This window comes from Piliocolobus tephrosceles, chromosome 14, assembly GCF_002776525.5.
Source record: "Piliocolobus tephrosceles isolate RC106 chromosome 14, ASM277652v3, whole genome shotgun sequence".
Lineage (NCBI taxonomy): Eukaryota > Metazoa > Chordata > Mammalia > Primates > Cercopithecidae > Piliocolobus > Piliocolobus tephrosceles.
This window is the reverse complement of record NC_045447.1, coordinates 73,859,008-73,872,054: the sequence shown is the minus strand read 5'-3', so window position 1 is coordinate 73,872,054 and position 13,047 is coordinate 73,859,008. Positions and strand designations below refer to the sequence as shown.

General features: G+C 36.2%; 1 protein-coding gene across 1 annotated transcript in view; it reads right to left on the bottom strand.

Moving 5' to 3' along the window:
• The window catches only part of PTPRD (protein tyrosine phosphatase receptor type D), a 366,160-nt gene that overhangs the window by 58,022 nt on the left and 295,091 nt on the right, over positions 1–13,047 (bottom strand). The window contains exon 24 of the mRNA XM_031934008.1: positions 4,670–4,767. Within this exon, the coding sequence (XP_031789868.1) occupies positions 4,670–4,767 (98 nt within the window). The remainder of the gene's footprint in view (positions 1–4,669; positions 4,768–13,047) is intronic.

Genomic DNA, 13,047 nt, shown 5'->3' with positions numbered 1-13,047 from the left:
TAACAGTTTCAGAAGGAATGGTACCAGTTCCTCTTTGTACCTCTGGTAGAATTTGGCTGTGAATCCATCTGGCCCTGGGCTTTTTTTGATTGGTAGGCTATTAATTACTGCCTCGATTTCAGAACTTGTTATTGGTCTATTCAGGGATTTGACTTCTTCCTTGGAATTTCAATTTTAAATAGGCAACCAAATGATCTGTAGGCGCCAGCCCAAGATTTGGTTTGGCAAAACCTACACATATTATTTTGATTTAAAGATTCACCAGCCTAATAAATGGACTTTAACAGCCACATCAACTTTAAGGAGGACTTTATTCCCTGCATTCCAGATACCATTCTCAAATTGAGATTACTTACATTCCAGTAGGACTTTTTAGTTTCATGTCAGAAAATGGACATCTAAAGTGTTTATAAAGACCTGCAGGGATGGGGTTACACTAATTTCTCAGGTCCATTCCTCTAGCTTTCACTAAATGCAGTATTGGAGTTCAACGGCCTTTATAGTACAGGTAGTGTCCCATAGGATCTAATAATACTGTGCTACAATTTAACCTACTTCCTCCTATTCTGACCTCGGGATCAGTGCAAACAGCTTTCATGCCTTTAACCTGTTTTAGTCTTAGAATCACAATAAAAAATTTAGCTTCATGTATGTTACAAGTTCTAAGTAAACATTTACTCACAGTGATTATGCCAAAACAATCAGGAGTTTGAAAGCAATGTGAGTTTTCTTTCCTCCATTTTCTTTGCTGAAAGCCAGTAAAAATCTATTCAAGTTTATGTAGAATAAACGATTTTTCCCCACAAAGTGTTGCTCTAAGCTTAAATTTTTATGTTGAGGTCTTACTCCTATTATCACTGTTGAATACAACACTTAAACATCTCCTTCATGCTTGTTAAGGCACAGTAGAGTCAATTCATGCCCAGGGAGCTTTAATCACGGATCATCATCATGAACATCAGTGAAGAGTCTATGTGGGCTATCATGTCCACAGTTAAGCCTACTGGGGAAGCTGTGCATAGCAGCATTGCCAGCATGCAGTTCATAACTATTTTCAAAGAGCACTTCTGATCTAATGGCTAAATGAGGATCATTAAAGTATCTTTACATGTAGCATTTCTTGAAAACTCCATATTTAAAGGAGGCCAGTTATTATATTCAACGGATGCAACTGAGATTGCTTGAGTGATGCTTTTATAGCCATGTGCTGCATAATGACATTTCAGTCCACAACAAACCACAAATAAGAGATTGATCCATAAAACTATAATAGATCTGAAAAAATTCCCATCACCTAGGGATGTGGTAGCTGTCGTAACGTCCCAGCATGGTGCATTACTCATGTGGTTGTAGAGATGTTGGGGTAATTCAACTTACTCTGCTACCACTCAAGCACATACAATTATGTACAGTATATAATATTTAATAAAAAGTGAATATGTTACTAGTTTATGTGTTTACTAAAGTATACATTTGTTATTTTAAAGTGCAATCCTTTTATTTATTTAAAAAAAGAGAACTTTAAAACAGTCCTAGGTGGGTCCTTCAAGAGGTATCCAGAAGAAGGCATTATCATTATAGGAGATGACAGCTCCATGCTGTCACCCTGAAGATGTTCCAGTGGACAAAACGTGAAGGCAGAAGACAGTGATACTGATGATTCTGACTCTGTGTAGGCCTAGATTAATGCATGTCTTTGCATCTTAGTTTTTAACCAAAAATTTTAAAAAGTTAAAATAATTTAAATAGAAAAACGCTTACAAAATAAGGATATAAAGAAAAAATGTTTTTGTATAGCTGTATGATGTGTTTGTGTTTTAAGCTAAGTGATGTCAAAAAGTTTAAAAATTTTATAAAGTAGTTACAGTAAGCTAAGGTTAATCTAGTATTGAAATCAAGTTTTAAAATAAATTTGTTGTAGCCTAAGTGTATGGTGTTTATAAAATCTATAGTAGTATAGAGTAATGTCCTAGGCCTCTACATTCACTCACTGCTCTCACTGACAGCCACAGCAACTACCAGTCTTGCAAGCGCCATTCATGCTAAGTGTCCTACATAGGGGTACCATTTAATTTTTTGTTGTTGTTTGTTTCACTCTTGTTGCCCAGGCTGGAGTGCAATGGTGTGATCTTGGATCACTGCAACCTCCACCTCCGGGTTCAAGCAATTTTCCTGTCTCAGCCTCCCAAGTGGCTGGGATTACAGGCACCTGCCACCAGGCCTGGCTAATTTTGTATTTTTAGTAGAGACGGGGTTTCACCGTGTTGGCTAGGCTGGTCCTGAACTCCTGAACTCAGGTGATCCACTTGCCTCGGACTCCAAAATGCTGGGACTACACGTGTGAGTCACCGCGCCTAGCCTAAAACTCTTCTTTACAGTATTTTTACCTTACCTTTTCTTTGTTTAAACACACAAACAGTTACCGTTGGGTATAGCAACCTGCTGTACAGGATTGTAGCCTAGGAGCAGTGGGCTAGACCACATAGCTTAAGTGTATAATAGACTATACTATCTAGTTTGCTATACTCCATGAAGTTTGCACAATGACAAAAATCACCTACGAACACATTTCTCTGAAAGCATCCCTGTCATCAAGTGATGCATGACTATATAATTGCCTGTGGTTTAACGTTATACTGGTGGAGAGTGAATTAATGGCTTATTCACAGGTCAAGTTATCGTATTTCCATAATTTGTGACCCATTATGTAACCCGTAATCAAAAATAAATAATTAAAGCAGGTCCATGAAAAAATATCACATGGCAAAATAATAAGAATCACATAACAATAAAAAGTAGGTTGGAGTGATGAAAGATTTCTGGTTCATAAACATTGACATAACTAAGAGTTTTTTATGTTGCCTCAGGTGCTATTTATGATTTGCCTTATTTTCTCTTCTAAAACTCACTCTGGAGCCTTCAGCCCTAACTCAGAAACTCTAGAAAGTGTTTTAAAGGATACTGCATACTTTTAAAAGAGCTATTCTGATCAACAGGAAGAGCACGAAAGAAATAAGCTGCTGACCATTTGAGAAAAGAAGATAACGTGTGTTCCAGTGTGAATTTTCCCAACAATGAAAATGTTCTCCTGAATGCTTGGAGCAGAATAAACGAAAATGTAACTTAACCTAAAGGCGAGGAAACAAACAAAATTTTTGTGTCATATCAAACATATGACAAAGATGCTGGAGTATGCTAATTGAATAAAAGGCGGTCTGGCTCTTGAGGGTGGAGGTGAATGAGACTACAGATATGTTTTGGTTTTCCAGCACAGGAACTTAAAATAATGAACATTTGAATATTTGAAGATTATGGGAAGGTCATGCAGATATTTAGACTGCCACAGGCCTCACTGCTCCATGTTCTCTTATATGGAGCTTCTTCTTATTTTTGTGACCCCTCTAAGCCACTTGAGGTTGGGGGTCCTCTTAGAGGTTTTGCTACAGAATACGATAGGGTAGAATGTTAGAGCTGGTAGGTCCAGTGCAACTGCCCCAATTAAGGCTGATACAACAGATACCAAGAGGTAACAGGGAAGTGTTAACAACTCCCATTAAGTAAATCAATAGAAACCCCTGGATGGTGAAATTTGGGCTATCCAAGTACCCAATAACCTTTTATTATTTGGTACAACTATAAGATTTTAGCTGTACATTTTGATCTTATGTTAAAACTGATCTAGGAAAAATAATTATGGTCTGGTTATCAACAATTCATTAATTGGCTTCATTAAGGGTCCTTGTTGCTGGAGAATACCAGAAATATCCAGTTTTATACCTTTTTGCTTGATATATACCATACTATCCAAATACACACCCATACACACGTGCATTCACACAGGCTTTTAATTTACCTGCCTCAATAATTCACAAAGACTTTTTAAGGATTCCGTAATTTTAAGATAGCATTCAGTGCACCATTCCTTCAAAAACAAGAAATTCTCTGAAAATATATTTCTATGCTAATATTAACTCTAATTAATTGAAGGCTAAGATAATATATATGTACTCAATAATTACAGAGTTTTCATGGCTTATAAAACCAACAGTCTTGAGAAATGTACTTAATCTCTGTAACCTTTCTTTTACAGATGAGGATTCTTATCACAAATCAGTGTATTTGGCACCTATTTGGTATGCTGGAAAGTTTACCAATTTAGTATATTCTAAGAACTGAAAAACCAGAAGACAAATACTGCATGATCTCATTTATATGTGAAATCTAAAGAAGCCAAACTCATAGGAGTAGATAGCAGAATGGTGATTACTAACCGATGGCTGGAGAAAGGGGAGATGTTGATCAGTTTTAGTTAGACAGCAGGAATAAGCTTTAGTGATCTATTACACAGAATGGTGACTATAATTAGTAATAATGCATAATATATAAATATATGCAATTATTGCCAATTAAAAATAAAAGTTAAAAACAGAAAATTCATAATCTCAGCAAGCAATAATGAACAAATGTAAAATTAACACTTTTTAAAATTGTAATTACTATATCGCTTGTGCAGACACTTTTAAGATAGCAATTCATTATACATTTTTATATCATATTTAAGTCATATTTAAAGGGAAAAGCACTGATGAAGTTAATTTTCAAGAATATGGTCAAAAAAAGAGAAGAGCAACTCTTGAAATTACTATAAAGAATAAACACAGTGAATTACCTCATATTCCTGGGAAAACTTCAAGTTGTCATTTGCTTTTAATCTTTCAATGTGGTCTGCAAGTTCCAAGATGGGTATTGGAGGATGGCTAGCCATACCTATTGAAAAAAGGAAAGAAGAAACACATTTGAAAACAAATGAAAACAATGCTAGCCGTTCCAAAATATAGAGAATACTATAGTTAGAAATGGCCTGAAAATATGTGAGTAGTAAAGATGTTTTAGGTGAGGAAGCAGGCAAATAGTTTGGTTACTCAAAGCAGGACATGCTCTGGGAAGATGAATTTTATAGCCAAATGAAAAGTCACCAAGCAAAATCTCCAAACTAACACTCCTAGTGTAAAAGAAAGCGTTATTGTGCTATGAATCAATGAGGTTAGCTAGCGGAGAAAACTGACAGTCAGGCTTGATGTCAACTTCTGCTTTGAGTAATGACTTTTATGCCATTTCAAACTCCTTCTCCTGCACTGTGTGAAATGGAAATTGTGTGGAATTAAATGGTGTAAAGTGAACTAAGAAAACAGACACTGAGAAAGGCCTAAAAGGGAAAGAGTAGTAGCTTGATAGTAAACATAAAATGATGTATGCATAATCAAGGAAAACTAACTTGAAGAATGAAGGTTACCAGGGTAACCGGAATCATCTGAACCTGCAAAGGAAATGATGGTGTAAATAAAATAAAATAGAACAAATTCTTAAAAAAAATGAAATGGAAAGCCTGATATATTTTTTCAAAGGACTAATCAAAATGCTGCAAGTTTTTGCAGGATTCACTATACACTGTGGCTAGTACAATGTGACTACTACATTAAGATAGCTAATATTTCACAAACCTGTAGGTGACTGACATTCACATGCAAACATAGACACAAAGAATGACATGCACCACGGCTCATTGACGATAATCACTGAAGGCACAATCAGACACCAAACTGAGCTTCAAAAATGTTTCCACTAGTAGCAGATTGTAGAGGTTGGGGTTGCAGCCTTCTTCTGGACATTTATAAATGGCCACACTAACAACTCTGTGATATTTTGCCCCAGGTCCCCATTATTCAACCCCCAGCAAACCTACAATCTACTTTAGGTGTAAACATCTTTGTCCGCTAATGAGAAATGAATTCAGGAAAGTGAGCAAATGATGAAAAGACAAAAGGGAAAGAGGGTGAAGAAAGAAGGAAAGCAGAGGCGGGGGCTGACACATTCTAGTACATTCAGCCAGTGGAAGATATATTAATTTCATAGATTCCATGAAAAATAATCCACTATTAATTTTGGTGACTCCTGTGTCTGATGTTTTCTCACTTTTCATATGATTTGTCTTTTTTTTTTTTTCCTATTAATTTTACAGAAGTATCATGAAAGAGCATTGCTGACTCTTATCTTACAGACACAAATTCCAGCTGGCTAGAAAAACTTGAACTAGCATGTCCCCAGGAAAGCCACTGAAGTAGAAAAAGAATGAGGGAGGAGCTCAAACTGGAAGCCATGTGTTGACATTCTGCTGTCACTGTGGCTCTCTGGAGGGAGGCTACAGAATGATGGCCATAGAGTCAATATGACATGTGACGACTGCTTTAAGAGCATTTTAGGAATTATACCATTGTTAAAAGTCACCCAGTAAGTTCCTTTATCTCAAATGCCAAATTATCAATGGTTCTGGTTAGTTAAGTAAAAGCTACCCTGCTCTTTGAAGACTACTACTTTAGCAAGTGTTATGAATTCTGGTGGTTTAGTTTTTATGGCTATGAAGGTCTGCTTCCAGTCAGCTAAAATTTTAGTGGAGAGCCAATAAAACCGAATTGCTTGCAAGTAGAAATTCTTTGTTGGTGATATAATAATGCCTTTGGAACAAAATTTTGGAACCCTTTCTGAAACTTTTCTGTATTAATGGTAGAACTGAAATAATTTACATTCTGTGGAGGAAGTGAGAGGGTGACAGTGATCTGATAATTACATGATCTTATCCAGATGAGGCACCCCCAATGAAAAGAATGGAAATGCAAAGGCATAGGTGACTTTAGGCTTATCTGGAAATGGAAATGGACTGATATGGACATCATTACAGTACTTTAACAGAGAAAATAATAGAGACAAAGATGTTTAGACCTTTTCGAGCGAATCGTGGGAGAGAGTTATTATCATATATGGACTGAGTGGTGGTTTGGCTAGAGAGGGAGGACACAGAGCCAATCAGGGAGGCGTAGGGGACTGAATTACTGCTCAAAGCTGCAAAAAGTAAAGCCAGTTGGAGATGGGAAAAGTATTAGTATTACAGCAGTAGAAGACCATAATAATAACCAAAGATGTGATCAACATATTTACTTGAGGCATGCACTGGCACATGATCTGGAAATATTATATTGGAAGCTTATTAAAGAAAAATTCAAGCAGACCTACATTGACTCATTATATTCCACATCAGAATATATATATATGTATATCTATTACATGCAAGATATCATAGCATTAAAGAATCGCTACATAAAACTTATCATTGGATACCATATTGCACTCAATTTCTAAGTAAAAATGGCAGATGGATGTTTCACAGAAAAGGGAGGAGAATTTGTGTGAATCCAATGGTACGGAAGAAAGAACCCTGGCTTAGAATACTGGACTTGGGTTCTACTTCTGGTTTTGTCATCTACTAATAGGGACAAATCACCATTTGTGAAGTGTCTTTGATTTCTTTAACTGTTAAAATCAGAGTACAGAACTAGATAAATTCAAGAGCCATTCTCTTCTTCAAAACTTTCATTCTTCCCACATACAGATAGAACTTCTGAACAGAGAAGGGTCTATTGGACATGGTGCAAATGTAAGGGTTCTAAAAGTTATTGTACCTCTTCTTTGAGGGGAGGTGGAGAGTACTTACATTTTACAAAATGGAAAAGTAGTATACAGTTGAATTGTTTATTTTTTTCAACTATTTAAGTTTGCTATTTTCTCTCATTAGCCAAAGTGTATACACAGTCTATTATGATGTTATATATCAGAAAAGATTGAATGTCAGCATAAAAATAATCCTCCAGAGTAAAACTCCTCTAAGTTGAAACTGTTTAGCTCATATCAGAAAACAATGACCAAGGATCTACTTCAAAATATTGTAACACAATTCTGCAGAAACATCTCCACTGCCCAATATTGAAAAAAAGTTATATGATATAAACAAATATGTTAGATTTTGAATGAAAAGGTAGACACTAAGAAAACTATGAAGTTGACCTCACTGTGGTATCCTTTCAATGTTTTGTCTGGCAACAGGACCACTGCTCACAGTCTATAAACCAAAGTCTTTACTACATCAGAGTTTTCACATTTAAATTACTTGATGTGCTTTAAATTTTTTTTTTTTTTTTTTTTTTTTTTTTTTTTGGCAGGCTGTACACCAGACCAATTAATTCAGGTCTCTGGATGTGGGAGCTATATATTGATATTTTTAAAGTTCCCCAGCACTGGCTCTTAGTCCTGTGCGATTCATGAGGTGGGGCCTATGACTCCATTTATTCCTTTTTTTTTCCATTTAGAAATCGTATCAGGATTTAAGAGAATGAGATGAACTTTCTCTTGGTGATATTCTTGAATCCCCTCTAACATCCCATTAGCAAGCTTTAGTACTTCAGCTATTATTAGCATCCAAGAACTTGAAGGAGAGCTAACAAATAGGGAGGGCTTGCCAGTATCATGATCTAATCAGTTCAAAGCTACAGATGTACAACAGAAATGCTTTTTTTTTTTTTTTTTTATTTTTTGAGATGGAGTCTCACTCTGTTGCCCAGTTGCCCAGGCTGGAGTGCAGTGGTGCAACCTCAGCTCACTGCAAGCTCTACTTCCCGGGTTCAAGCGGTTCTCCTGCTTCAGCCTCCTGAGTAGCTGGGATTACAGGGACACACCACCACACCCGGCTAATATTTATATTTTTAGTAGAGACGGGGTTTCACCATGTTGGTCAGGCTGGTCTCAAACTCCTGACCTCAGGTGATCCACCCGCCTTGGCCTTCCAAAGTGCTGGGATTACAGGCGTGAGCCACTGTGCCCGGCCCATAAATGCATTTTAAAGGCACACATCAAATCTGGTAAGACTTTTCATTTTGAAGCTATGATCTCCACAATATAGTGTCAATGTGAAAAATGACAGATGCAGTCACTGAAATCTGCCTTAGGTTAGAGGAAAAAACAGGATGGCTCCCTTTAATAGGGTACATATTTGTGAGACTAATGTCATGGTCACTTCCTTATAAGAAGTAAACTTTAAAATCATGGCATTTTAACCCGAGAGGCACCTTAGAGACGACTTAGTCCAGCACTTTCATTTTATACAAGAGGACTCAAATCCAGAAAAGTTAGATGGCTTCTCTACATAAGCCCAGACAGTAAATAACAACATCTCAACATGCAGCTTGGGCATCTTTCTACTGTACTATTTCTAGAATGGCATTTGCGATCTTCTAAATAAAGTGGGGGGCAAAGTCTCCATGGATGAAAGGGGCTAGACTGGTAAGATAAATGACTGAAGGTGGCTAAGTATTATACAGTCAACATTTTCACACACACACACAATGCAGTAATTCCCATTTCCTCACAATGAGCAGGTTTCCAGGGCTGGCTTTTGCTTCTCTACTTTGAACAGGGACTCCAGAAAGAACAATAAATCTTTACTAGGTGAAAAATAGCCATAAGCATGACATAAATGGCAACTAACGCTCAGTCTCAATGTCACTCATCTTTAGGGCTAGTGTACACGTGGGGGGCTTCTGAAAAGGGTGAAACTATTCAGCTCCAGGACTTGCTCTGCCAAGTGAGCATGCAAGGCCAATCGGTTCAGACTGTTTAGGTTTTCAATGGCCACTAAAAATCCTGAGTTTCCTATCGCATTTCCTCAGTTTTCAATGTTGACTCAAAGTTTTGTTGAAACTCAGTCCATGTCAAAAGATAAGCTCTTTTGCAGTCCACATATGGTTAACTAGATTATGGCCTTTGTTTTAAAAGAACAAAAACTTCTTTCATCTGTGTGTATGTGAATTAGAATCAAGGAGTGTTGGGAGTGACAGATTGCACGCTTGTATCCACAAGGCAATGGACTAGATACTGCTTTGTGCTGGGGATATAAAGAAGTATGCTTCTAGGATGGTTCAACCCCTATACCATCCCCTTGTAAGGGTTCATCTACCTCCCCCTCTCTCTAACCTGATCCCCAAATAATTCTACCAATTAGAAAAATGAAGCCCCGGGGAGTTAAAGAACTCGATCAAGGTCATCATTATCAGCAGAACTGTAGCTACATGAGGAATTTGATCCCATACCATGTCCACTCTCATTTAGCACATTTCACATTACGCCATGCTGGCTCTCAAATCATTTAACATCCCTGGACAAGTGGTGACAGGTACATAAAGCTGGGTCCTTAAGACTGTTTGAGCTGTCTATGCAGCAAGACAGAGATCATAAACCATCCTCAGTTTGAGAAAAAGTGTCAATATAGGGACTTCACCTCGGTCATCTGTTTCAATGATGGGGAAGAGGAAAAGAGGATGCAAAAGCACATCTGTATTTTCCAGGTACTTCTTGCCAAAACATCCTAAGTTTCCATGAAAACATGAACTGATGATATGAATTTAAAATGTTAAAAACTGGAATGCTATTTGGCAGAAATATTTTTTAGAACCTAATTTATGGTATTTTTGCTTTTCAAATGTCCTGCTCTAGTTTACTAAGTCAGTAAGGCCACTGAATGCTTCAAATGATTTTATTATCCATAGAAAAATATTTATGAAACGCTTGCTCTATTTTCATATTTTTAAACCTTACAGTAAATGCCAATAGGCACTATATAACTATTCTGCTAAATAGAGTTTTTGAAGTCATTAATAACGGTAGTATATCGTTTAGGTGTTTCTTTTCGGTCACTATATACGTGTGTTTGTAATGATTCAGTAATAGTCTCTTCATGACTTTCCTTACTGACAAACTGTGATAAAGTCTGGAGAATAGTTTGTGCTTATGGACCAAAGAGAAGCTAATTTTTTCATCAAATCAATTACCACAGTCTTAACAAAAGTAGACTTCTATGAGCTATCAGTCAGAAAGAAAATTAGTTCATTAAATATTTGTCATATTTTTAACATAATTTATGCACTATTTAGAATTCCCTGAATGAAATACAAATACTCTGCTATGTTTATTATTTGTATCACAAACTAATGATAAATTAAAGATAAAGAGAACATTGATTTGTAAGCTTCCTGATATAACGATAACGACAATTAGACTTAATTTGTGACTGGGGATCATTATTAAATGAGAGTCACCAAAAGTGCTCTTCTAGGTAAGTACTGAATGGCATAATTAAAATTCAAAATTTTTACTTGATTGCAGGAGTTTCTGTCCAGCCTGGGCAACCGAGGAAGACCCCGTTTCTGCAAAAAAAATTTTTTTAAATGAACCGGGCATGGTGGCACATGCCTGTGGTCCCGTTACTTGAGAGGTTGAGGTTGGAGGATTACTTGAGCAGGGAATGTTGAGGCTATAGTGAGCTATGATTGTGCCACTGCACTCAAGCCTGGGCAACAGAGAAAGATCCTGCCTCAAAACATTTAAACAATTTTTTTGTAAATTTCAATTCTAATGTAGACTTTCTCAAAATACAGAATTTGAACAAGCTGTTTCTTTATATCAGAAATCTGGCACTTAGATTTAATGAATCATCGCTTTCAGAAAATAAAACAGAAAGAACACATCAGGTATTCTTAACCTAGGTCATATGCCTAAATTCCTTATGGTATAAAACAAAATATGAATGTATGAAGAAAGTATACATAAAAATGGATCTTGTTAGCATTGATCCAATTAACAGTATTAATAGATCAGAAGAGATAGTTCAAGAGCTTTTTAAAGCTTATTTAGTTGCTATGCAGACATTTCTGCTGCTGATACCGTATTTCTGACTCGTTAACTTTTTACGAGTTTGTTTTTGTTTTTCACAGCCCATCAATCACCTACCATCCATGTATGCTTTAGGGCAAAACATACTAAGGTCATCCACGGAATGAAAACGAGGTCTTTATGTTGTAATATCTGATCATCAAGTTTTAAATCTCTTTTCCTAAAAGGTGCAAGAATAAACACTATAGTTTTGGTTTTGTTTGCAGGTATTTTTGGGCCAGGGAGGAGGTATGAACAGGGACAGCAGACACTTTAACACTGAATGTGCAGGCACAGGGAAAGGTCAATGATTGTTGCACCACCAGTGCTATCAGTAGCTCTTCCCTTACAACTTTCTTTGTACTGAAAAGAAAGTGAATTTCTCTAAGATCCTCAACCTCTAAATTTTCTTTGCTGGGAAAAAGAAGAAAAATGAACACATATTACTGATTTGTTTGGTTTTTTTTTATATATCACCATCTTTTAATAATATTATATTTATCTTCATCATTTTGTCCAATTCTAGAGGCCATGGGCCAGAGGCAGTCAAACCTTCAGTAAAGGATTTTTACAATATTTCGAAAAGTCTGTAATTGGGTCTCTCTATCAAAATGGTAAATGTGCCTACCCTAGGACCCTGCTATTATATTTCCAGGTGTCTGCCATGCAGAAACAGCAATGATGGTGTCAAAATACATGGGCTCAATACAGTAGTATCTGTAATAGCAAAACATGAGAAATAACTTAGCCTCCATTAATAGGGAAGGAGTTAATACATTTTTATATCTACAGAACTGACTACCATCATTGCCAGTGGGCTGTTAAAAAGAAGCTAAGACGTATTAATACACTCACTTGAAAAAAGGTCAATTTTTATATAGTTAAATGTCATAACAGCAAATTGTGTGTGTATACATATACGACATACATACACACACACACACACACCCCTACCTACTCTATATCATTTAAATAACTACATACACAAATTAAGTCTGGAAAGATATACATGAAACTGTATATGGTAGATATTTCTGGAGACTAAATTGGAGTAATGACAAAATATTTTAATTTTTATTTTAAATATGTCAAAGAAAAAAAGAAGTGGTGGAATGAAGAGTAATTTTTCTTCTCTAAAAGTGCTTTTATTGGCCCCTTTCCCACTATACAATTATAAAAATTTTCAAATATACAAAAAATTAAAGAGTAATATAATGAACACCTAAATGGTCACAATCTATATGCAGTAATTGTTAACAAACTTATTTTCTATTTTCCAAATTTTCCCTAATAAACGTGTTGCTTTTGAAACTAAAAAGAAGATGCTCTGGGAGGGACAGACTAAAATAATTTGGAAATTGTTTATAAAAGAAAGAAACAGAAAACTTTCCTTCCAAATGAGGCTAACACAGTTCATTTTTGTTTAACAAGCAACATATCTACTAACCCATTCTA